At 36.5% G+C, this 27,291-nt stretch overlaps 3 protein-coding genes across 3 annotated transcripts in view; all 3 read left to right on the top strand.

Moving 5' to 3' along the window:
* Nucleotides 1–27,291, top strand: part of LOC141351161 (uncharacterized) — a 510,144-nt gene that overhangs the window by 191,247 nt on the left and 291,606 nt on the right. The window lies entirely within an intron of this gene.
* Nucleotides 5,984–17,115, top strand: LOC129421520 (butyrophilin subfamily 1 member A1-like). Its single transcript, XM_073857703.1, has 7 exons — nucleotides 5,984–6,180; nucleotides 6,744–7,094; nucleotides 8,510–8,782; nucleotides 9,045–9,152; nucleotides 9,329–9,373; nucleotides 9,509–9,535; nucleotides 15,630–17,115. The coding sequence occupies exons 1-7, from the start codon at nucleotides 6,123–6,125 to the stop codon at nucleotides 16,175–16,177; spliced, it is 1,410 nt and encodes a 469-aa protein (XP_073713804.1). The 5' UTR covers nucleotides 5,984–6,122; the 3' UTR covers nucleotides 16,178–17,115.
* Nucleotides 22,438–27,291, top strand: part of LOC141350857 (butyrophilin subfamily 3 member A3-like) — a 28,168-nt gene continuing 23,314 nt past the window's right edge. The window contains exons 1-3 of the mRNA XM_073856693.1: nucleotides 22,438–22,508; nucleotides 24,362–24,712; nucleotides 26,477–26,749. Of these exons, the coding sequence (XP_073712794.1) occupies nucleotides 22,451–22,508; nucleotides 24,362–24,712; nucleotides 26,477–26,749 (682 nt within the window). The 5' untranslated portion in view covers nucleotides 22,438–22,450. The remainder of the gene's footprint in view (nucleotides 22,509–24,361; nucleotides 24,713–26,476; nucleotides 26,750–27,291) is intronic.

Genomic DNA, 27,291 nt, shown 5'->3' with positions numbered 1-27,291 from the left:
GAGGAGAAAGTAAAGATGTTTTAAGGGCCAGCTGGTTACTCTGGGATGGCTCTTAAACTACTCTAGCGCTATCCACTGTATTTCATACACCGAATGGTCTCCTCAGTACCATAGGAAGAGGAAAATCTCTTTTCTACATCCTCAAGGCGCAAACCAACCAGTCTGACTCTGAGGGTAATGTTTATTGTTGAGTGTTTATCGTCTTGATATGATTGATGTACAGAGAGTTAATTTGTCCTTTTTATTGGCGTTCAACTTTCTTGTTTGATATTGTTCTACAAACTTATCAACAGAATTTATACTGACGCTTTAGACGATTTTAAACGAACGTAATTATTAACCAAATGTAAGAATGATACATTTACCTGAGTCAGTGTAAGTTTCATGGTGAGAGGCTATGTATGTGCTTTTGACCACCACATTCCATGCATTCAGCTTCATTTTAAGATGCTTGTTGTCACTTTTTAACAGACAGGGTTTTTCCATTTTCCCAACTTTGTTGAAGTGTAGGGTACTTTAATGCTCTCATTTGTTTGGATTTTGTGTCAAAAAATGCATTTATTTCTTTGCATGTCTAATAGAGGGGTTGCAAGTTTACAAACATTGCAGGGTGCGCGCGCATCCAGGAGGCAGAAAGCCCGATTGGTGAGCTGATCTGCTACTGCAACAACCTTAATTATTGAAGCGTTCTTTATTGTTTGGATATAAATAAGACTTGATTTTAGTTGGATCTGTTTTTCTGTCTTTATTTTTGCAGTGTTACTGTGATACATGTATGAATTATAATGTTATAATTATAATGCTAGTAACGTAAAAGTCACATCTACTGGTATGTTAACATCAGGCACCCAGCACTGACTCTGTTGGTACTATTTTCCACGCAACAACTCCTTGGCATTTTGACTTACAGACACCGCTACTAGCCTACAACACAATGCACGTCTCTTCTTTCTGCCTCTCGGTTGCGCGCGCAACCAGTTAGTGACGTCGCCGTGCAACCCGTCTATAGAACTTATTTCAGACCTGCCAAGTTTTAGGCATTTTACGTAGCAGATACGCATTTAGACATCAAACTACGCTGCTACGATCTGTAACTTCGAAATACGCGAAAAGCCATTGATGGCTTTGAGTTTAACTGTCTGTGCATTTCGCACGAGGCAACTTGTCTATTGATGTAACCGCATTGGGCAGCAACCTGTTGGGAAAAGACGACTTCGACCAATCATAGCGCTAGTTTTAAACTCTTCAAAGCGGAGAGCGTGGAGCCATCGAAGCGAATAACGAAAATAACGAAATTGTTTTTCATCCCGGTCCATCTTCATACTGTGACTTGTTTTACAAGGGAGGATGGTTCTAAACACCGTTTTTAAAGGTAAATGGGCAGGGTATGGGAATTGTGAATTGGATCCATTGTAATAAGCCTGCCAACCAGGGGCGTCTAGACGCCTTTTACTGTTGTACGTGCCCCAGTGTAAATCTGTTGTACCCAGTGTCCTATGCTGTGCCTCAAGTTTAAGTTTATTTTTAAAGTTTATTTGCCAGTATATTCATTTACATTGTTAATCGCGCCAAAAAACTGAGCTATATGAACCGTAATTCACGCTTGTAAACACGTTGCAGTCCCACAAGACAAACTGGCGCGAGCACGCAGAAATCGATGTCCGCGAGCGGAGCCTCTGTGGCCCTGTCCCAATATACGCACTTCCATAGATATGTATAAAGGCTAGATGGCTCAAGGCGGAGTCCCTAACGGCATCACCTGGCGGCCATCTTAGGACAGGGCGCTCGCTCACTCGTAGCATTGAGTTTAATGGTGCAGGTACTTTTAAATGACCATAACTTGCTCAATTTTCTACCGATTTTCAAACGGTTTGGGTTTTTACAAACGTTATTAACGTGGCTATAATTCTGGATGCTTTAACATGTTTCATGAATTTATTTTTTATTTTTAGTATAGGTATGCAGTGTCATAGGTACATCTTTGACGTTTATAACAAACCAAACCGCCTGAAAATCGGTAAAAAACTAAGCAAGCCACGGTCACCCAAAAGCACCTGCATCACTAAAACTCAATGCCACGAGCGAGCGAGCGCCCCGTCCCAAGATGGCCGCCAAAATGCGGACGTTGCACTCAATTGGCCAGCAGCGCGGACGAGCCATCTAGCCTTTATATCTATGCGCACTTCTGCCCTTGTGCCCCTCGTATGCGCGCTCTCGCTAACGGGTGCAAGACCGTAGTGTGTCCCGATTCTCTAATGGTGCTCTCCAGGGGTGATCATAAGTGAACTTAATGCACCCCTTTCGCAAGTGCGCATCAGACCGCACTTTGCTATGGGCTGAAGTAATACTCGACCACAAGGTAGATGAACTATAACAACTTTACTGCGTGTCTCAGCATCCATGCATCATACACAACATCACTTCCTGCTTACGTACACAACGTATTACGTATCACAACATCCCCCTTTCTTTACATACTCAGACACTCAAAATATCAGCAAAACTTATGATGTCTTTACCTGTTCTAAGTATAGGGAGCACCATCATTAATAAAACATAAAACGTATTAACACACTTTTTCTTCAATGTTGACCAATATAACATTCAACATATATACAGGAAATTTCTTTCTACACAGTTATTATTATTATCTCTTTATCATTGTACATAGTCCTCGTAGTGTGCTGGTTTAATTATAATCCTTCCAGATGTTGTGCATATTGGTTTATTTATCTTTGTTTTGGAAGATTGTGTGATTTTTCTTTCAACAGGGTCTTTATAGCTTTGTTCCGACACCTCTACACACTTTCCTAGCTTTTTTATCTGCATCTGTTATTTCTTCATCTTCCAGATATAGATTCATTTTTTGTTTAAATAAGGACATTGCCTCACTTAAATCAGGATCAGACCAGTTCATCATTGGTAGATGTGCTGCCATTCTTTAACTTTTTTTTTTTTTTTTTTGCTGTACTCACGTTATAAATTTTCCTTGTGTGTTCCGTTTTGCTTTCGTTGTGTTTCTTAGACCGATTCACAATTATCCACGGACAAAGTGCATTCTCCGATCTGCAACACGTGTAACATTAACGGGTGAAGTCGCGTTGTTAACTCCGTTAAAACTTCAGCGCGGTCGTCAATATAGTTTAATCTTGTTGCACGTTTCTGTACTTGCGTTGACAAGGATGTGCACGCTATTAATATTAAAGGTTTTAACCGCTGCCACCATGAAGTAATACTCGACCACAAGGTAGATGAACTATAACAACTTTACTGCGTGTCTCAGCATCCATGCATCATACACAACATCACTTCCTGATTACGTACACAACGTATTACGTATCACAACATGGGCTATTACCCAGAATCCTTGTAGTGTCCTCACATTTCCAACAGCTAACCAATGAGGGAGCGAAACGGTTGCTATGGTCAGACGCCGGCAAAACTCAGAGGGAAAACATTTAAAATGTTTACTTCACAAAGATAAGTTTAATAAGGAATTTCATACTCCTAAAATAATAGAGTTCAATGGCTTAATTCAGTTATTGTGTCACAAAACACATTAGTGATAATATTAGCTAACATTTTACTTTATAGTACATTTATTGTGAAATTACTAACAGCTGGAAAACGCTCTGAGCAGGTAAACCAGCAATCGATCCGCAGGGTCATGAGCAGGGTAGAATAATTCATTTCAAAGCTTGTCATTTTACTTTTAAGACAAACATTTAAGATATTCTTATGTAAATATTTGAGAATATTAAGAAGTGTTTGAGAATTGCACTTGAAACATTGTTACGAACTTCTTATAATTTATCTAAACTACTTTACAATTTTTTTGTCATAAGAATGTTTTCGTGAATCCAGCCCCAGATCACGACAGAAGTGACGTAGATAGTGACGTGTGTCAAACTGTCCCAATTCTGCCCTTCACTCTGCTAAGTGCACTTTCAACAAGTGTCCACTTCGAGGAAGACCTTAGGGCTTAGTGTGAATATTGGGACAGGGCACGTGTTTACTTTTTGTAGCACTCTGCCGCCGCTCACTCAGAAGAGCATGTGAGGCACGCGAGAAAACATGACAAAACAAAAGTACGCTTCTGAATTTAAATCAATCTTATTCTTACTCGATTATTACTGGTTCCTGTCGATGTACATCAGATTTTTTTGTGCAGAGCAGGGAAATAGAAGCAGAAAGTATAGATGATGAGGGAGGTAAAACGAACTATATGCTCAGCCAGTCAAAACCAAGTATAGAGGTTTGCATTATTGCTGAGAAAATCAATGTTTGTGTACTGTTCTGTATTGTCAGATATGACATTACTGTTTAGTTCACTAGATCTACTTTAGGACACTACATAAACAGTTGGCATCACTGCTGAAAAAAAAGCAGTATACCAGCAAGACCAGCATATGTTGTGTTTTGTTGCTGGTTTGCTGGTGACCAGCATTGACCAGCATAAATCTCAAGATGATTAGGTGCTGTTATAGCTGGTGTTAAACATCAGCCTACCAGCACCACCAAGACCATGTTGTGTTGGTGCTGTATACTGGTGTCCACCAGCTAAACCAGCATGGGCATCATGCTGGTTTTTGCTGTTTTTTCTGCAGGTTTAAACACTATGCTGATAAACTACACAAAAGGTTCATCCACTTATGTTTTTTATTGTATTAGCAGCTTAGTAATGTTATTGTAAATTTGTGTAAAAGACTCATTATCATCAGTACTGTAGAATGCACATTTGCTAACATGGCATTTATGCATTAAAACATATTAATACTGTTCATGTTAGGAATGTTAAAGAAAAAGTAGTGGTAGGCCTGCTGTGCCCCGTTAGAGGTTCATGTCAACGTGCCTGCTGGAATATAAAGCAAGGACATAGCATGCTATTTGTTGATTCTTTGTTATTTATAATGTCCCATGTATTTAAGATATATGCCATAAGCATATTGTTTAATAGGCATATTTTTGGAGGTTGCCTTTTCATTAAATGAGTTCTTCATAGCCTACTTGTATGTTGAAAGACTAGATATGGTGGTGAGTGGGAACAATTTGCTTAGTAATAAGTTGTAGTAATAAGTCATAAGTAAGCATGTGAACTCAATCACTACTGATCAGCAAATGTGCCTGACCTCGCGCCGCGCCGCTGCGGTAAGTTGCTACTCAAAAAAAAATTCCAAGGTTGGCAGGTCTGTTATTTTATAAATACTTGTCATTTAAAGAAACTGTTGAAGGTGTCCATTCTAAAAACTTTTGCTACGGTTATACCTGTCATCCGAACTACTCCAGATTGTTTACAGTTACTATTTTATGCCAAATGTAATTCATGTTTATTTTGCCCCCCATTTTTTTTTTATTATTTAATTTCATAGCCATACATCATAAGGCCTTAATCAGTGAAAGTAGGACTTGCCTATTTGAAAATTGCCTGACATTTCACAAATTCCAGTTAAAAACCTATAAAAAATTGACACAGTGAAAGTTTTCAGCTTCCTGTTTATCAGTGAGAATGATGGGAGGAGTCATGTGAGCACTTCAGGTGTGTTGTTGAAAATGTAAAATGAAAGTAAAACTGTTCCTGTGTGCGATCCTCTAAACTCTCATAAACAGAGATAAATCTTACTGTTAAGCTGAAGGTAAGTCCTGAAATAATTTACCTGGACAAGTGTAAGTTTAATAGTATTCGGGTCAGGTATTTTCACTATGTACTCAAAGTAAAGAATGATAAGAGAATCATCGGTTTCTAGCTGTATTCCTCTTTTTGTTAGTGTTGCTTAAAGAAGTGATGCAGCTAGGCAATTCTGTTCATAAATGTGTGTTTTAGTACCTCTGAGAAAGTTTAATTATTACAAATGATATAAAAAAATCCTCCAAAGAACTTGGGTGCTCTCGTCTGCTCAAAGAGTCAAAACTTTTTAGCATGTTATTGCTACTGTATGTGTGATTTACAACTGTTGACCTACTAAATTACTTATTTTGACTTAAATGCCAGTATTTTATTTCAACCTGTATATCACAAAACTGTATTTCGAGTTTATGAGAGAGAGAATCTGGTCAAATCTGTCCTAAAAAGTTTTTGTTAACCTTTTCATATTTGTTGTTTTCAGCAGTTGATTGTTGGAGTGATGAAGTTAATTTATGTGACCCTACTTATTATTAGTCACATTACAGATTCAAGAGCAGGTAACAAATATTCACATATTATAAACAGGTGAATGGTGTAAAACAGTGTTAGATAACAGCAGAACACACTGTAAAAAGAGAAAGTTGGATCTACTTAAACAAATTACATTAATTTGTAACACTTAAAAAAGTTTTGTCAACTTAAATGTTTCACTTAAAGTGAAAAAAATCAGTTTTGTGTGTTACCAATTGAAGTATTAGGCTATCCAACTTTCACTTTTTCAGAGTCTTTACATGATGATTGTTTTCATGTAAACAGTGACAAGGAGCTGATAAGTTACAAAATGACCAAATGATTATTGAATGATAGATTTTTGTTACACAGACCAAACAATAAGTCATTATGTTCTTGACCTAGTGTTGTCATGATATGACAGAAGAAATGAATGGTGGTGTCATTAATGTTAATTTTAACTTTTATACCTTTTTTAATGTAGTAACTGTTTACCGTTGTTAATCAACATCAGGTCAAATAACTGAAGACAGATATATGATGACGATTAATTTTACATTATCAACATCCTGAAGTGCATGTATGCAAATTCTTTTTCTGTCTCTTACAGATCAGTTTGCTGTTGTTGGACCTGCAGCTCCTCTCTTCATTGTATCTGGTGAAGATTTTATTCTGCCCTGTTCTCTCAAACCCAACATCAGTGCTGTAAACATGAGAGTCGAGTGGTTTAGACTTGATCAAAAATACTCAGTAGTTCATCTCTACGAAGATCATAAAGATAAAAACACAAATCAGCTTCAGTCGTACAGAGGAAGAACTGAAGTGTTTAAAGATGAACTACAGAAAGGAAACACATCAATTAAACTCTCAAGAGTTAAGATCTCTGATGAAGGACTTTATAAGTGTTTTATTCAGTCCAAATCCAGGAGTGATGACATCACTGTTGATCTCAGAGTTGAAGGTGAGCAGACCAACCCTTACAAAATTATGAATTGTTTTTAAAATATTCATATCAGGATTTTGGCAGCTGATACAGATTTCTTGTCATGATCTGTTGATCCTAATCTATCAAGCTTTATGTAACTAATGGACTCTCTGATGACTGTCAATGTTATTTTTTTCTATAATATCACTTTTTTGTTATATTACTTACCAATGATTTTGTAAATTAAAATTAAATAAATAAGCCCAGCAAATATTTATTCTACATTGTGGAATGTAATGCCTTTTATAAATGGGGCTTATGCAAAACACAATCAATCCAAATTATCCAAAACATAACTGCAGCACATAAGGTGTAAGTAAACATTGTCCAGTATGTGACTGAAGACAAAATAAATAGAAAGTTATATTTATAAATAAGTAAAGTAGTTGGCCCAAATTTAGTGAGCACCGACAAAGTATTGGTTAATTAGGATTATTGGCAGATACCAATACGTGTCAGATTGATCAGAGAATCCCTGTAAAAGTGTTTTGCCACATTGATTGACATTTGTTAAACCATTGTTTTTACTACAAAAAAATAATAATAAAATTATCCATATTAAATAGGGTATCTTGAAATGTAAAATGGAAATGTAGTAATTATGCATTATGTATATAAACTATATGTATAAACCTGTGCTATGACATTTGATGCTTGTATGATGTCAAACTGTGTGTCCACTAAAGTAAATAATATTTTTTTCAGATGTTTTAGTTGCTGTTTTTTTCTGTCTGCTAAACTAAAAAAAGTTTAATTTTGGCTAAAAGCAAAGATTATAGATATAAACACAATGGTATGATCAGTATGACCGCTCTTGCAAAGGACATCCCGTAAAAAAAAGTCGATCATTAACTGATAAAAATTAATGATTGGTGAAGGGGCCCTGTATTGATCTCAAAAGGTGTTCAAAATACTTTTCCAGGTTGCTTCAGCTACTCCAACCCCCCCCCCCCAAAAAAAAACAGAAAAAATGTTTAACACCTTTTGAGATTAAGGCAGTAGGGAATAGTTTACCAACAAAAATTGTGTTGTTTTGTGTTTCTGTGGTTACAATGGGACTAGGGCTGGGCGATATATCTGGGGATTCTCATGCGTACTTAATCAGTAAAGCCGGTAGCTGACTAGACATGTTGCAAATATGGCCATCAAGTAGGGAGATAACAATACATGAGAATATTGTTGGTCTTAGTATGTTTGTACCAGCTACCACAATAAAAAACTGTATGTGTAGATAAAACAAATACCTGTGAATATTCAGCTGTGAATAATCAGATGAAAATATGCTGTACCTCCAAAGTGCACAGCTGTCTAAACATTTTAGTAGACACACAGCACTTTATTCAATAAGGGAAATCTTTAAAAAAGGTGTTGTAATTAATTGATCTTTGTAGCTTTAGGAAGTCGTCCACTCATCACTATAGATGGATTTGATCATTTTGGAGGAGTCCATCTGCAGTGTGAATCCAGAGGTTGGTACCCTGAACCTGAACTTGTGTGGCTGGACAGTGAAGGAGTCACTTTGACATCTGAAACTTCAGACACACATAAAGACACAGATGGATACAGTGTAAAACACACGATTACCGTGCAAAACAGTGACAGCAAGTATTACTGTAAAATCAAATTGACAAAGCTCATGCTGCAGACGGAGATTATTATCTCAAGTGAGTACAGATACTGATATTGACTTTATTTCTTTCACAGGTGATAGAGCATATTATTTGTCTCATCAATTTAGACATTTATTTCTCTTTGCTTTTTTTGATAAATCTTGACAGGGTATAAATTATATACATGCATTATGTAAACAAAAATCGTTCATTGCATTAGTCTTATTGTAGTGATATTTTATAACATATAATAAATCTTTGACTGTACTCAAAGTGCTTATTTTGCTAATTTCACAACTTTTGTTTTGTTTTACAGCTAAAATGTTTAACTCTTGGAGGACATTAATGGTGGTGATTTCATGTGGAGTTTTGATCATTGTGATGGCTGGGATGCTGATCACTCTGCTTGTTTATAGAAAGAGAGGTAACGTATGTTAACATAAAATATAGGAGATTGTTACATGTTGTTTTTTTTGCCACATTATGCCTTGTTGTTTCAAAGAGGCATCTGTATGTCTAGAGTAATATTTTATGGAGTAGCTGCTACTTAGTGTAATAATTAAGTGCTTTTCTTTTGTCTTATTTCTGAATATTCTTTAGTTTTGTATCAACTTCTACAGAATCAGAAGAGGAGCACACAAAATGGTGAATTGGTTATATGGCTCATTCGACTTTTTTCGAATATTAATTTTGTTAATATGTATGTCTAAAAGGATTGAAATATTATTAAATTCTTGAAATTTTAAATAAGTTTATATAACGTTGTCGTGTCTTTTTTAGAGATCACACTATTGAGAAAATATGAAGGTAAGACATCATTATTTTTGTATATTTACTATAGATGTGAAGCTATTAGAAATAACTTTATGTAATTATGTGTGGCTTCTCAAATAAATCACAAAAAAAAACTTTATTAATCCTAGTATCATTATTAACCATTTACAGGGGCGTTTCTAGACTTTAAGGACAACCTGGGCTTAGCCCGGCTGGACCTGATGTAAATTTAAAGATTAGCTGAGGATTTTTTTTATATATATTTATATACAGTAAAAGGTGTTATTATAGTAGACAACAGACTACATTAGACTGGAATTAGACAACAGACTAAATTAGACATTATATTTCATAATTTTATGAATAAAAACTGTTTGGGGTACAGCTCTGACATCCGACAGAACAGATCACAGACACAGGTGTATGGACATGATTTTTTTTTTAATCCATAACATCAACTCTGAAACTTTCTGAAAAACTGAGTGAGTTGGCATGGAATAACCTTATAAATATTGTAAATAAATTACACCAAAATAAATATCCGAATGCTCCTTATCCTAATATTCCTGATGCATTTAAATATGAAAGTGCTTCATTGATTAACTTTCTCAAGCACAAATTAAAGTTGGCTCTGAATAATGGTTACTAATGTCCATGCCTGATCCTGACATAGGCCTATCTGCTCCTGCTGCTGGCTCCTCCTCCTCTGTTTGTAGCCCAGGTTTATATATGTAGTCCTAATCTTATATTTCAGTTTGCAAACATGAATTCTTACCCTTTGCCTTTCACGAAAACCTAGGGTATGGCAAAAATTCTTCGTACAAGAAGGCCATTCTCAAATAACAAATCTATGAAACCACATTGTATGTGTACATTCTCAACCTGTACAAAATCATACTAAGATTGCATGAATGTACACTTACTGACTACAATTAACCCTTGTGCATCTTGAGGACATTTTTGTCTTTTTCAGTTTTGTTTTTTGATAACTTTGCCTGCGTTAATGCTAACTGCATAAAACTTGCCACAGGTGTGCATTTTTATTGGAATTTTAATATTTCACATTAATTTCCTTTAAAAAATCTATTTTCTACTAGGTACACAAAATACTTCCTCTCAGGACCTTTTGGACAAAAATGTCCCCATTGAAACCCATTAAAACTGCAATTTTTAATCCCGGTGCCATTCAACTATAAAATGATGCAATCTTTGTTAACAGGCTTTCATTCTGTTGGCAAGGCTTCAAAATTTAAATTTTTACAATTTTTTACCAGATGGTGCTATTTTTTTAGGTTTGGCATATAAAGCAAATTATCGCTTTATTGTTGTTTTCTGCTTATGCATGTTATAGAGCCAATTAGATATATTATGAAGCTATAATTGTGTGGGTGTGTTGGTATGGATGTCAGAGTGTGGTTTGTATGTGTGTACTAAAAATTTTATGTGTGTGTGTTTGTGTGTGTGTGTGTGTACCTGGTAATTATCACGTTGTGGTGACCAATTGTCCCCACAAAGATAGGAATACCAGTATTTTTGTGACCTTGTGACATTTTGATGTCCCCATGAGCAGGGGCGGAGTGGGACCAAAAAATCTACCAGGAAATTTCGTATACCACCGGCCTCTGTGGTAAAAAAAAATGTCTCGTAGCCTATTTGTAGTAAAACTAGGGTAATACAAATCGTAATCAATTTGCCCAACAAAAAAAAAACATCTTCATCATATTAATAAAATCATTAAAACATGGCGAATTTTCCTAAATGAGTAACTATACAAAATTATACCTGTTTGAAAGACGGAGTTGCGTACCTGTCAATCAGCTATTACATAACATATTACGAGACCAGAGATGAATGTGCTCATAAACGGGAGTAATATGGAATAATTTGTGCCTCTTTGAATAACTGTAAGAATATTTCCTTTAAATATAATTTTTGTCATATAAAGTTTTGAGAGATAATAATGTTTTTCCACGGTTTTTGCTTATTTATTTTAACGTGTTTGGCGCATTACCTCAGAGATTATTTCAGTAATATTGCTTTTTTCCCCGCTAATAATAATACAATTTACATGCCAATCCTGCTTCATTCATTTCATTATGCTGTAATGTTAATTTATATGTGGATATTTAATGGCATATGAGACGTTCATTGCCGTTATATTATCTCGTCTAATATTCAAATCATATCCGGAATAATGTGTGCATCTAGAATACATATTCATTTGAAAATAATTTTTGTCAAAGTTTTGAGAAATAATAACGTTGTGAGGATATTTATATATTTCAGTTGAATACGCTCGTCTATTAATATGGAAATCTAATAGAAATCTAACAGTAGGAAATATAAAATGTGATACTGCAAAGTTACCCTTCTAAATTTTATTTATATAGCCATATGGAGATAAACCTTTGCAAATGTGCTGATTTTATCCATTCAAGTACTGACCACCAGGCTAGAGATTTTAAACATCCTTTATCCACACTTTCTATCAAATAGTCTCCGCTTGATAAATCAATCCGAACGCATATGTACTGAAATAAACAGGTATTCGGCGACGCGGCTTTTCACATCAAAGGCCGACAAGCTATGCAATTTGGAGAGGGGCCGTTCAATAATCCCCCTATATTTAAAAAAAATCCTAAACATGGTTGGACCTGCCGAACAGGTTGAGCACTTTTATATAGTCTACTGTGTTGAGCAAAGAGGCGGTTTGACCAGAGGGAAGCGGCCGCACATCAGGCCGCCAGACGGGGTTGCTATATAACTTGCAATGTATCAGACCGGCCCTCGCAGCCTCAAAACACTACCGGCCCACCGGGAAATGTCCCGACTCTCCCGATGGCCACTCCGCTACTGCCCATGAGAAAACAAGATTATAAATCAAACAGAATGATGTTTCTTGAAAATGTGAAGTAGTAGAAGGGTTTCTGTGATGGTTGGGGTTAGGGAATGGGGTAGGTAAGGGGAATAGAATATACAGTTTGTATGGTATAAAATACATTACGTCTGTGGAATGTCCCCACAAAACATGGAAACCAGAATGTGCGTGTGTGTGTGTGTGTGTGTGTGTGTGTGTGTGTGTGTGTGTGTGTGTGTGTGTGTGTGTGTGCGTGTGCGCAGGGACGTGCACAGACATTTTGAGGGGCAGGGGCTCAAGTGAAATAAAGGGCACTTCTCATAATTATGTATATATATATATATATATATATATATTTTTTTTTTTTAAACAAAAAGTATATATATTAACGCAATTCTGACTTCTGACTTATTAAAAAAGTTAATTAATTTTATCTTCCTCAAACTCACGCAATTGTTTAATTTTCAAAAGATGTCTACAAAATAATCAGTTCACACAGACACCATGGTCTCCTTAGTAGTCTAGGTTTATAGAGCAGCAAAGGAAGCCATTACACAATGTGCATGTTTTGAAAACTTTAAATTACACATTAATTACAAATTTGTTAAAATGCTAAAAACAAAGTTGTGACTGCTAAGTTAGCACTACATGCCAATAAATGCTATATCATATGCTAGCGTTTAGCTGATTAGTTGTTAGTTGTTACTCAAAATGTATTTTTGTCTGATAAGGGCTCAAAATATAAGGTCTGTTTACTAATGTGAGCTTCTGGCATGAGCCTCAGAGCAGAGCAATCAGAGCAGAGCTCAACATTATTATTCATGACCCTTTCAAATAGGGCAAAAATAGACCATTTAATTCAAAGACAAATTCTAGTGTTGTAAATGGACATGTAAAAACGTTTCTGGATAATTTTTGCACTTAATAAAGCAACATACCTTCTATGTAATTGTCAAAGAACAATTTAACATATTATGACAACACATCCTATGGCACCTTTAATCTTAGGTTTCATATTTATTAGGGTTACACATGTCAGAAACATCAAATATAGATTAGGCCTATTTTATTTGTATTTTATATTTAACTTTTTTATGATGTCAGTGAAAATTCAGACTGGGCAAGTTAAATACTGAACCATCAGATTTCTTCTCAATATACTCCAGCACTCCAGTATAACACATTATACTTATTTAACAGCCATTACAAAAAACGCAAACAAAAAGCTTACAACTGCAGTTAGCAATTATTTTATTGTTTGTGCTTTATTATTTTATGAGCTGTCTGTTTAAACTACATACACTACACTGTTACAAGTTTGCAACTCTTCAGGTTAATATGGGATTGCCATGCAAAACAATAGCCTCTTTCACACAGTAATTCTGGTAAATTACCATGAATTTACCAGAATGAATTTACCAGTAAATACAAAAATGTGCTGTTCACACACGCAGTGGCATTCCGTTATTTTACCAGTAAGACATCATTCACACATCAGTATCAAAATACCAGTAAATTCGTTGAGAAAGCGGAAGTAGGCTACCTGTAGCACACGGCGAGCTCAGTGTTGTATTTGTAAACAATCCACGTCGTTCATAACCACGGTCCGTATTTTGTTGTTTTCACGTCTGTGGTAAACAGTCGCGAAGTTGCTCATGACCAAACAACATTGAATGAGACGACGTCAAACCGAAAATGCGTTTTTAACAACAGTACTGTTTGCACTTTAGGCTTCACAGAGGGCGTGCTAAGGACGTCGGCAATTCGGCGGTAAGCTGTTGTAAACAACTTTGGTGAAGAAATGTGGACGTAAACTTCAGGTGTGCTCAACTTTCAAGCAGCATATGTGTGTGGAAACGTCAGTAAACACAGCGGGGGTAAACGCGTCATCTGTATTAAAACGCTATGATTGGCCCGAAGCTGTCAGCATGGTCTGTCGTCCGTTCTAAATGCCGGTAATCCTATAATTTTTGTTCACACACAGCGCTTACCGGTAAATTACTGGCAATCTTACAACCTGTCTTACTGGTAAATTGGGAGCACTGATTTACCGGAAAGGTTCTGTTCACACATGACATGTTAATGGCAATTTACCAGTAAATTACCAGTAAAGACTGTATGTGTGAAAGGGACTAATGTCCCTGAATCGTTATGTGTAACAACGTGTCCCATATTTTGTGCATAAAACTGTTAATATAAGAATGTTTTCTTGCTCACACACTTACCGGTCGCCTGCCTACATAATCATGCACATGATCGCGTCTCGTTCAGGCTGAGCTTTGGCGCTTGAAGCGCGAATGATGCACACGAGTGTAGACAAACCAATCATAAAGCGAAGTAAGTCAGAGAGGCGGGACTAAGGAAAGGTAAAGCCAATCATATTGGCGATGTGAATTTTGGAGGCGGGACTCATCTGTTAACCGTTTGTGTGCCACAAATAGCGTTATTTTTCTTTATGTAAGAGTTTAAATCTCATTTGGCGATGTGAAAAAAAGGGCACTTTCTCTCCAGGAATAAAAAGGGCAGGTGCTCAAGCCCCCTTTTATGTCTATGTGTGCACGTGCCTGCGTGTGTGTGTGTGCGTGTGTGTGTGTGTGTGTGTGTGTGTGTGCGTGTGTGAACAGTTTGAATGAAAAAAAATATATTGTACTGGAAATCACAAGACTACAACCGCTGCAAAGGAGGTGTCGTTTTTTTTCATAAAAAACAACAGTGGCATTGTGTAAACAAACCAGCATTTGAAGGGTTAAAATTCTGAAAATTAATTAATGTTTGGTCATTGTGATTAGAGCTGATGTTGGTTAAAAAATGGCATCAGTGAAAGTGGAAAAAAATATTAATCTATAATATTTTTATGACACTTTTTGGACATGGACATTTTTTTCCCTTGTGAACCTATGTATAACTTTTTTTAATTGATGCACAAGGGTTTAAAAATTCCGCTCTCCAACCACCCCAGCCCCTCCCCGCCCGTTCTGCTTCTCAGAGTTTAGTGTTCAGGATTTCTTGTTCTAACAGGCTACGAAGAATAGAATGCACATATAAAAACACGAAATATAAAAGTTAAATAACAATTTTGGCTACCCGGGCTGAGCTCAATATACCCTGGGCTGAAGCCCCAGTAAAATCGACTGGCAACGCCACTGACCATTTAATTAATGGAAGAATCTGTTATTCCTTACTTGTTGCCCCTCAGTTTAATGTAAATTTAATAGCATTACTTTAAATATTTCATGCACATGTTCAAAGCAATTCTCAATATTTTAACAGTGAATGTGACTCTGGATCCTGATTCAGCTCATCCATGTCTCATTGTGTCTCATGATGGGAAACGAGTGAGATTTAGAATCACACAATCAAATGAAGAGGAGAATGAAGATGAAGAGCAAAATAACAAGTTTGATACACGTCTCGCGGTCCTGGGAATGTTTCAAAGTTCAATGAAATCAAAGAGATTTTACTATGAGGTGCAGGTGAAGGGGTTACCTGAGTGGTATGTGGGTGTGGCCAGAGAATCCATTAACAGGAAGGACAAAATTGATCTGAATCCTGAGAATGGATACTGGACTGTGGGAAGGAGATATGGTGATTTTAAGGCTTGTGATGATCCACATGTTTCTCTGTCTCTGAGTTTGAAGCTTGAGAGGGTCGGGGTGTTTGTAAATTATGAGAAGGGTCGAGTCTCTTTTTATGATGTGGGATCTATGTATCATATCTACTCTTTTACTGGTCAGACTTTTAATGAGAAACTTAATCCATTTTTTTGTTTAGGATATGGAAGGAAAAATGCACCGCTGACCATATGTGATGATTTGTAGTGGCTAGGCAAAAAAGTGAATTGTGTGAAGAGGGAGAAGAATTTATATTTTCAACTCCTTTCAAATTTTTATAACTCCTCTGGAAGCCTCCTCACTCCTTATTTCTCGCCTTTTTGTGGTTTAATTAAAGAATTTTATAGATTTATCGAGCTTTATCAATTGCCTGGGTCATGGGTTAAAGGACAGAGGAACAAGGATATGAGGAGGCATCAACATGAGTATTGAAAAGCACCAAATGCATTATGTCAAGGAAAATTATTCATTTACGTTTATTTTATGTTACATTTATTAAGCACTGGGCACTGGGATAGCTGCCCACTGCTCTGGGTGTTTTTGTGTTCACGACTTGCAGTGCGTGTGTTGTTCACTGCTCACTGTGGTGGGTTAAATGCAAAGGGTAACATTTATTTTTATGTTAAAGGTTCTTTATGGTATATTCAGCAAGTGTAAATCTAGTATAAATCTATATATAGGATAATTTTATTTATTTATTTAAAATACAATTTCAGGTTCATACCTGGTATATCAAATTGCACTGTGTTTTTTATGAATTGATTTCTTTTGTAAATTAGCTATTCAGCTTATTTACCTCAGAAATGCTTTATTATATTTTTTATCCTCAAGCTTTATTTACTTTAACTATTTAGGATGATCCACACTTCTGGATCACACTCACATTTTTAGGGTTCATTCACTCTCCTCTGATGCCATGTTAGGGTTACACACTGTCATGGTTTTCTGTCACAATCTGTGGCATAACATGTATAAAACTGTGCTCTTGTTCAGAATATATTTAATGTGCATGTAAACAGATATTTGAATTGCAATGCTTATTTATTTACATATAACTACAGATCAGATTAATTTTGAATGAAGATAATGGGTGCACGTAAAAATACCAACTGATGAATTTTATTGTTTAAATGTACTCTACTTTGTATGGCTAATAAATAAATGCAATTTATGTTTAGTAATTTGGCAGATGATTTTATTAAGAAATATAGCTGCAAGCAGCGATGCCGGGGTCAAGCTAAAAAGGGCACAGAATGAAGTATTGGTTGATGACCGTCATGATTTAAGATTTAAGAGGTTTTCAGTAGATTAAGGCAAATATAGCCATTTTTCAAATCTTGAGTGCTGTGTAGAAACAATGGGGTTTGCCTCAGGTCATGTTTGTGATGACACCCACCAAATTTAATATACATATGATTAAGCAATGTTGAGATATAGCCTCAAATGACTTGACCACTAGGGGGCACTGCACTAAAACAATAGATGGTGCCTCAGGTCACGATTGTGAAGACACCCACCAAATTTGGTGTACATACGATTAAGCAATGTGGAGATATAGCCTCAAATGACTTGACCACTAGGGGGCACTGCATCGAAACAATAGATGGTTCCTCAGGTCATGATTGTGATGACATCCACCAAATTTGATATACATACGATTAAGCAATGTTGAGATACAGCCTCAAATGACTTGACCACGAGGGGGCACTGCACCGAAACAACAGATGGTGCCTCAGGTCATGATTGTGATGACACCCACCAAATTTGATATACATACAATTAAGCAATGTTGATATATAGCCTCAAATGACTTGACCACTAGGAGGCACTGCACCGAAACAATAGATGGTGAATCAGGTCATGATTGTGATGACACCCACCAAATTTTGTGTACATATGATTAAGCAATGTGGAGATATGGCCTCAAATGACTTGACCACTAGGTGGCACTACACCGAAACAATAGATGATGCCTTGGGTCATGATTGTGATGACACCCACAAAATTTTATATACATATGATTAAGCAATGTTGAAATATAGCCTCAAATGACTTGACCACTGGGGGCACTGCACCGAAACAATATGGTGCTTCAGGTCATGATTGTGATGACAAATCCAAATTTGGTGTACATACGATAAAGTGATGTGGAGATAAAGCCTCAAAACTCTTAACCAGTAGGGGGCACTGAAAAGTTTACAAGGGCTTTCAAAAAATGTCACTGATGAACTAGGTGGTGCTGTAACAAAACATTCCATACAGCCTCAGTTCATGACATTTACAAGTTGTGAAACATTCATCTATTCATACAGTGTCAGCCACACAAGAGCCATCCAGCTCATCGGGAGCATTTGGGGTTAGATGTCTCACTCATGGACAGCTCATCACTTGGTCAGGTGGAGCTGGGGTTTGAACCACCAACCTTCCGATTTGTGGACAACCTACACTAACCACTGAACCACTGCCAATACACACATCAATGTGCAAAACCTTTGCGAAGATATAGCCTCAAATCCATTTTCGTGCTCGCCATTATATTTGTTGATGTGCTATACAACAACTGACAAAAACTTTTTGTCTAGAGTCTAGATTGTGTGTACCAAATCCAAGCCAATCAAACGAACGCTGTTGGAGGAGTTTTGAAAAAGTTGGTATGCTTTGTTATTGAAAATGGCAGACAGAAAACGTTTTGATATCATTTGACTCGGCATGCCTCAAGGAATCTAACAATAGCTTTCATGAATTTAGACTCAATTTTGCAGTAGTTATAAGCAAAAAAAAAATCACTTATCAATGACTGTTATGACATTTAACTCATGGACATCTTGCCACTTGGTCAGGTGGAGCTGGGGTTTGAACCACCAACCTTCCGATTTGTAGACAACCACCACTAAACCCTGAACCACTGAACCACTGCCAATGTGCAGAACTTTTGCGAAGATATAGCCGCAAATCCATTGCGGCATGCTCATCAACATGCTCAAACTAGGTGGCGCTGTACCGAAACTGTGCACGCACCCTCAGGTCATGACTGCCATCAAAACTACCAAATCTCATGTGAATATGTTTAACTTTGGCGAAGATACTGCCTCAAATCCGTTTGTTCCCAATCTGCGTAAAATTCGTTGACGCGGTGTACGGAAACGGATTGGCAAATCGTCATGAATTCCATAACTTTTTGCCACGAGTGTCTCTAGATGCTACACACCCATTCTTTAGGCAAATTGGACAAAAGCTCTAGGACGAGTTCGAAAAAGTAGGTTTTACAAACAATTCAAAATATCGAAATAATTAGCATGACGGAAATGATGTCATATGGTGCAATCGAATTGGCATGAGCCAAGGAATCAGAAGAAACAAGAATTGCATTTCTATGACGTACGGGTCAGCAGTTATAACCAAAAATGTAAGTGAAAATTTGGACTGTTGGTGGCGCTATCGGGTTTGACATAGATACTCCAAATTTGGTGTGGGGACTATTTGGAATGTCCTCTTTGAGTGTGCCAAATTTCATAACTTTCCTACAAAAAAAGTTAAAATTCAAAATGGCCGACCCCCAAAATGGCCGACCGAAAACCTTTTGGTATCGTTTGACTCGCCATGCCTCAAGGAATCTAACAATATCACTTTTATAATTTTAGACTCAAGTTTGCAGTAGTTATAAGCAAAAATAGCCATTTTTCAAATCTCGTGAACACTAGGTGGCGCTGTGACGAAACTGGGCACGCAGCCTCAGGTCGTGACTGCCATCAAAACTACCAAGTTTCGTATGAATACGTGTAACTTTGGTGAAGATACAGCCTCAAATCCGTTTTTTCGCGCTCTACGTGAAATTCATTGACGCGTTATACGGTAACGGATTGGTGAATCAACACGAATTCCATAACTTTTTGCCATGAGTGTCTATAGATGCTACACACCCATTCTTTAAGCAAATTGGACAAAAGCTCTAGGACGAGTTAGAAAAAGTAGGTTTTACAACCAATTCAAAATATCGAAATAATTAGCATAACGGAAATTACGTCATATGGTGCAATCGAATCGGCATGAGCCAAGGAATCAGAAGAAACAAGAATTGCGTTTCTATGACGTACGGGTCAGCAGTTATAACAAAAAATGTAACTGAAAATTTGGACTGTTGGTGGCGCTATTGGGTTTGACATAGACACTCCAAATTTGGTGTGGTGACTATTTGGAATGTCCTCTATGAGTGTGCCAAATTTCATAACTTTCCTACGTACGGTTCTATGGGCTGCCATAGACGCAATGGCGGAAGAAGAAGAATAATAGATAATAATAATAATAATAATAATAATAAGAAGAAGAAAACTAACAATCCCAATAGGGGTCTCGCCCATTCTGGGCTTGACCCCTAATAACTTACAGTGTTTTGGGTGTTCTATACGAAATATTTGCTTATATTTTCAGGAATGTTTGTAACTAAACCATTATAGTATTCTTTTTTTCTCCCATGAAAGTGAATTGGACTCATGCTTGTTTTGGTTACAAACATTCCTCAAAATATCTTCCTTCATGTTCAACAGAAAAAAGAAATGTATACCTGTTTGTAACAACATGAGAGTGAGAAAAAGAAGACAGAATTTTCATTTTTTGGGGAAATATCCCTTTAAGAAAAGGTCTATGACAAGCAAAATGCCAAATTAAAATATTTTGTTTTTCCTTTGAAAGAATCTCCATGCCTAACTCTACACCCTTGCTTCCTTTAGTAAAAGTAGGTGAGGTCTATGAATATACAAATGAATCCCCGGCTTCACTGTATACAGCAGCTTTACTTCACTCCCACTCTGTCAACTGCTTATACCCAAAAACAAGAAAATTATGACAGAATTTTCATTTTTTGGTAAACTATCCGGTTAAAAAGTTTACTTTATTATGTAGTAATATGATCATTATTTTATTAAACAGGTGGGAAGTCAGGGATCTCTCTCTCTCTCTCTCTCTCTCTCTCTCTCTCTCTCTCTCTCTCTCTCTCTCTCTCTCCCAGGGCGTTGGCTAGAATGGAAATCTTTGTGCTCCACATGAAGTGTCTAAAGATGAATTCATCACAACTTAAACTGTGTTTTGATGTCTGTCTAAAATGCAAACAGTCACTGTCTTAAAAAGACTGAAGCTAAATAATGTCAGTGTCAGACCACACAAAATCCTAATGGTTTTATGTTATTCTTCATTAACTTTATGACAAATGTAATTCATGTTTTTTTTTTTCTTTATTTGAGGTAAAATGCAACATGGACATTTATGTATTTTTTAGGTGATCCAATAATATTATTACCTGGTTTTGAATTGAAATAATAGTTTGTCCTTTGTTTGATAAAATATATTTTATTTACTGTACTGTCAGGACAATTGTGTTGTAGGATAGAGAATCAGTATTTAATGGCTGCCACTCAAAAATCTCATTGCTTATTTTATTAAATAGTTGTACAACATACTGACCCCTAAAACAGTAAAATTATGACCATCCAGACCTGAAACACAACAGAATTCAGTCCACACAGAGAGAGAAAATAAATTCAGGTTTCTGTTTATCAGTGAGAATGATGGGTGGGGCTGTGAGGGAGCAGATGTACAGGATCATATGTGAAAGTGAAACTATACTTTCCTGTTCGTTATCCTTACAGACTCTTCAAAAGAATTTATTCAGATGCTTTGGATGACTTTGGACAAACTTAATGTTGAGATAAAGGTAAGAAAGATTACTTTACATTAGTAAGAGGTCATGTATGTGCTTTTAATTACCGCATTATCATTTCCAAGGCTTAAGAATTCCTTGCATTCCGCTTTATTATAAGACGCTAACTGTACCCCTAGGCGTCACTTCTTAACTCACAGGGTTTTTCCCTTTTGTGTCACTGTTTTGATGTGCAGGTACTTCATCCCTTTCAGTTGTTTGGATTATGTTTCAAATAAAGACGCATTTATTTATTTATTTAAGATGTTAATTTTCAGAAGTGAAAATGTAAATTGGTTTATTTCTACTGGAAATGATCCAGCTCCGTAAACTTGCCATGCCCATCGCTTCTGTCTGTGCATTGAAGCCAACCGTTTCCCATTTGAGTTCCTGGTTCTTTTTTCTTGTTTATGAGAAAGGCGAAAGGCGTTTCACAATGCTTTGTGTTTTGCTCTTGTATTTCCAGCAAGTCAGAACTTAAAAAAACCTGTTATTTATGTTACTGTAAATCATGGGTGTATTTGTGTGTCACCTATATACAGTAATTATAATTATTTAGTCATATTAGTCAAGTTATTTACTTTTCATTAAAAATAAAGCTATTTTTGAACTGATTGGTCAGTACTTTTTCTCCAGTTGTTAGTCATTTACAGTAGGGCTACATTTTATTCAGTTTTATTATAAGAGAAAGCAATTGTATGTATAAATATAAAGGATGTATAAAAGAGATGTTTGTGCTTGTCTAAAAACATTTTTGTCATATTTTTGGGAAGCTGTGTTTTGGAGTGATGGAGTTCATTTGTGTGACTCTGATGATTATTATTGGAATTACAGACTCAACAGCAGGTAAATATTCACAAATATTACAAAACGACATGTTTGTACATGGGATAATAGCAAGCATTGTAACCAGGGCCGCCTTAACCTAATGTGAGGCCCTGGGGCTGAGAGGTTTTGTAGGCCCCCCATACCCTCAATTTATAGTCTCTTTTTTTTAAAGGTGCAGTGTGTAAATTTTAGTGGCATCTAGTGGTGAGGTTGCAAATTACAACCAACGGCTCAGTCCACTGCTCACCTCTTGTTTTTGAAACATATAGAGAAGCTACGGTAGCCACCACAGGACAACCATGTGTCATCATCGGAGACAACTTAGTAAAAAAGTTTGGGCTTCTGTAGAAACATAGCGGCACAAAATGGCGACTTCCATGTAAGGGGACCCTCATGTATGTAGATAAAAACGTCTTATTCTAAGGTAATAAAAACATAACTGGTCATTATGAAAGGTCTTTATACACCACTGATAATATAGTTTTGTATGTTATTTTGCATTTCTGTCAAGAAATCCTTCTAAAAATTACACATTGCACCTTTAAGTGAAATATCTAGGTAATCTACAACACAAAATGCATTAGTTTCTTTCGAGACATACAACAGTGAGTTTTCCTTCTTTGACCCAGAAAACACCATAATATCATTATTAACATATCACTGAGCCCACTTAAGCATAAACTCAAGACACTTTATTTAACAACCACACACAGCAACTTGTGGTGATAATAAAACCAAAATGTGTGAAAGTATATGTTTATAAGCTTTATATTGTTTTTGGAATATACAAATTTGCAGAAAATTCATTGCCACTCACTAACCAAATGCTCAGCACAGTTTTAAAAATCTAAGACGTTAAAGTTTATTTTAAAAGTGAAAATGCATTCATGATAACAAAAGATAAGTCTTTATAGACAAAATCTTATTTTTAATCAGTCATTTTTGTAGGATATTGAGGATATAGTATGCATTGTATATAGTATTTATGCATACATAAGCATGTAAAACGAACAAGTATGAATATGCGCACAAAACACACAGGGAACATACCTGTATATAAGATCTTTAGATAAGGAGATTTTAAATATGAATGGTGCTATCAGGGGATGATCATTTGAGATCGTCTTTTCGCTCTTTACTTTCTTAGACTTGCACCTTTACCGTTGCGTCTCTTTCTCGTCTTTCTAAACCAACAGATGTGTGTACTGTGAGACTAACGTCGCGTCAAACTACATCGCTCCAGCTGCGCACGCGTCACTGATATAAACGCGAGTAAACTTAAACTTTATAACAACTAACAGCATTATGTGCGGGAACTCCTTTCTTTATTTGGCGGAACAGTTTCTTACGCACGGTTGGAAAGACTTCTGCATGCCAGAGACTTAGCTGCACGAGCACAGAGAGAGCGAGCACGCGAGCGAGAGAGAGAGAGAGAGAGAGAGAGAGAGAGAGAGAGAGAGAGAGACCTGCACCTCACTGGAATTCAGAAATTACTCTTTCATTTGTTGGTGAATTATTTCCCGTTTCTCTGTCACACGCAGTCTAACATGCAGGAATGCAAGTTGACAACGCGCAGTTTACTACATTACGCGGTAAGTTACCACGGACCAATCAGCAGACATGTAACGTGCAATTAGAGTGATTGACAGAAAACCTGACAAGTTACAAAACAAAATGACATTTTCAGCTCATCATATGGGAGGCCCCTGAACTTCGGAGGCCCCTGGGCTTCAGCCCAGGTAAGCCCGTGCATTAAGGCGGCCTTGATTGTAACAGTACATAACCAGTCATTTTTACACAATTTGTTTGTTTAGGAACAACAAAACACCTTTTTGATGGCATATTTAAGACCTTTTTTCTGTCTCTTACAGATCAGTTTGCTGTTGTTGGGCCTGTATCTCCTCTCCTCGCTGTATCTGGTGAAGATGTGATTCTGCCCTGTTCTCTCAAACCCAACATCAGTGCTGTAAACATGAGAGTCGAGTGGTTTAGACTTGATCTCGATGGATCAGTAGTTCACCTCTATGAAGATCATGAGGACAAAAACACAAATCAGCTTCAGTCGTACAGAGGAAGAACTGAAGTGTTTAAAGATGAACAACAGAAAGGAAACACATCACTTAAACTCTCAAGAGTTCAGATCTCTGATGAAGGACTTTACAAGTGTTTAATTCAGTCCAAATCCTGGTATGATTACTCCACTGTTGATCTCAGAGTTGAAGGTGAGCAAACCATTAAAAACTAACATTTAATTATTTTAGTTATAATTTTGTGTCATACTGTTTAGAGATGCGCAATACAGTAGGCTATTGGATTTTTGCTGATATCCGATAAGCCATTAATTTTAAATTTAACATTAATTAACTAATTTTAGCCTATGCAAAACTGATACAAGACAGCAAAAACTTTCATAATATTACAGACAGCAGCAGCTAGGCTAGTATTATTGTAATGCAGTGGTTCTCAACTCCTGGTAGGAGTCCTCATTTGTAAACAATGCGGAAGTTTTTCAATTCGAAGCGTGCAGTCTGCTGAGGTCGCTTATGAAGGCTGAACTGCACAAGCCATAAGCATATTACATGATAGCAAATATAAATGAGGATAAACTACTTACTTCCATTGTTCTTCTTCTTAGGTAACATTAATGTTAAAGATAAACGCTTCTCTTCCTTAATGTCCAGACATAAATGAAGATCTTCCTCACGTGTGTTTATAAAGTTTATCATCCAAACATGCAGTAAAGTCTTTAAATCTGATCAAACATTACGCTTTGTTTGTCATTGTTTGAACTGTTCGTCTGATAATTACCATGTAAACAGCGTGACCGCATTAAGGATAATGAAGTCAGCCAAGAAAACAGTACTCTCTTTACTTCAATGCAGATTATATAAACAGGCAATATTTGTATTGGCAAATTATAATTAGCTTGTTTAAAAGTAGACATTTCAGGCTTTCTCTTGATATGTGTATCATGTTTGTGTGACGAGTATTCGCAGAGTTTCAATTGATTTTTGTAACGTGTTTTGAGAGACTTCTGGCAGAGGCAGAAATGTCTAAATGCGCACCCTGTTTATTTTCTTTATTTGACAAAAACACAAACATTTGTTATTGTGAATGTACACAAATTAAAGAAGACCCTTTACAGTTTCAAATGATGTCAAACACGTAAGTGTATGATTATTAATGATGTAGTATTTTAAATTCTGCTATGATAAGGAAAAAAAAACGTTTGAATATCGTTTGAAAGCACGGTTCTTTTCATGTTTTGGCCAGCGTGATCTGCCGTAAGGTCTTACTAACGCGCATCTATTGTACATCCTGTGTCAAATTCATTCATATATGGATGTTTTTTTTCCTTTTGGCGAAATAAAATAATTAAATCAAGACAAACTGAATATCAAACACTGTTAAGACTTGCCACTTTAATATCAGTAATTTATAAGGTAAACTCAACCTTATTTTGTTCAACTCCGGAATGGTAATATTAATTAATAAAGATTATTAATTGTTATTAATCATTATTTCTTCATTTCATTGGGTTTATCAGCCAGTTGTATAAAACACGTAGGCTACTTTAGTAGGATTTGTATAAGTTATTTTTTAATTTGTTAAAATTAAATCAATAATTTACATGTTTTGTAATAATTTTACATTTAAAGCATAATATCAAACCTTACAAACACAAGTATCCAGAACACGTGATCTTCTGCAACGCCCAAATGCATGAAACAGACACTCCCATCTCTGGAATAGCCTGAGAATTTTAATCCCGTCCGAATCGGTACATAAAATCACAGAAGTCGTGGGGGACATGTTGAAACTCAAAAGTCGTTTGGAAAACTAATCCCGTCCGAATAGTGCTTATGTGGTATTTTGAGCGATATCTTCACATATGTACTCTGGAGACACCAAATATTTTTTTGACATCTTTAGAAAGTCTTGTGAAATGTCCCCTGAAGATTAACTCTTTTATCCTCTATGTGTAGCTGTAGGAAGTCCTCCACTCATCACTGTAGATGGATTTGATGTTTCTGGTGGACTTCATCTTCAGTGTGAATCTAAAGGTTGGAACCCTGAACCTGAACTTGTGTGGCTGGACAGTGAAGGAGTCACTTTGACATCTGAAAATACAGACAAACAGAAAGAGACAGATGGATTCAGAGTGAAACAAATGATTACTGTTTATAACAGAGACAGTAAATATCACTGTAGAGTCACAATGAGACATCACATGATGGAGACTGAGATTATTATATCAAGTAAGTACACACACACTGATTCTGAGCATGTTGTTTTTTCCTCTGGTCTTGTGATGATTTGATGCAGTAAAATATGTGAAAATATGAAGTATTTTTGTAAATATAACAGGCACGTGCCGAGAGGGGGGCGGTGGGTGCCCAAGCACCTGCCCCTTTACCCCTGGATGACCAAAATGCCCTTTTTGTCAAGGCATTTTTTTGTAATTAAATGCCCTTTTGTGAAGGCCTGCCCAATCTAACGATTAGTAAAATTAATAAAAAATAATTTAGACGCAAATAAAATTGGTCACATGATGACGTATTGACCTTTCATTGGACAATCTCTTAAGGGACGATCACTAGTTCACAGCGCTAGCAGCGCCCACACGTGGACGACACGGTGCGCAGTACAGGGAGGATCCCCCTCGAGCCGGCATTGAACCGAAGCGATATGCTTGTTATATTATTATTATTTTACAAGAACAACGTGAGGAGAGCATGCACAGGTTTTGTTTATTGCTGTCTGTGTGTATTAACATCTCTAGAATGTTAGATGCAAGGGC

This window comes from Misgurnus anguillicaudatus, chromosome 19, assembly GCF_027580225.2.
Source record: "Misgurnus anguillicaudatus chromosome 19, ASM2758022v2, whole genome shotgun sequence".
NCBI lineage: Eukaryota > Metazoa > Chordata > Actinopteri > Cypriniformes > Cobitidae > Misgurnus > Misgurnus anguillicaudatus.
This window is presented reverse-complemented; position numbering and strand designations above follow the sequence as displayed.

What these genes read in the sequence shown, in the direction of transcription:
- LOC129421520 (XM_073857703.1), top strand. Translation starts at nt 6,123, where the DNA reads ATGAAGTTAATTTATGTGACCCTACTTATTATTAGTCACATTACAGAT. An exon ending in TGTTGATCTCAGAGTTGAAG is followed by an intron (nt 7,095 to 8,509) that starts GTGAGCAGACCA and finishes TGATCTTTGTAG; the next exon opens with CTTTAGGAAGTCGTCCACTC. An exon ending in ACTATTGAGAAAATATGAAG is followed by an intron (nt 9,536 to 15,629) that starts GTAAGACATCAT and finishes ATATTTTAACAG; the next exon opens with TGAATGTGACTCTGGATCCT.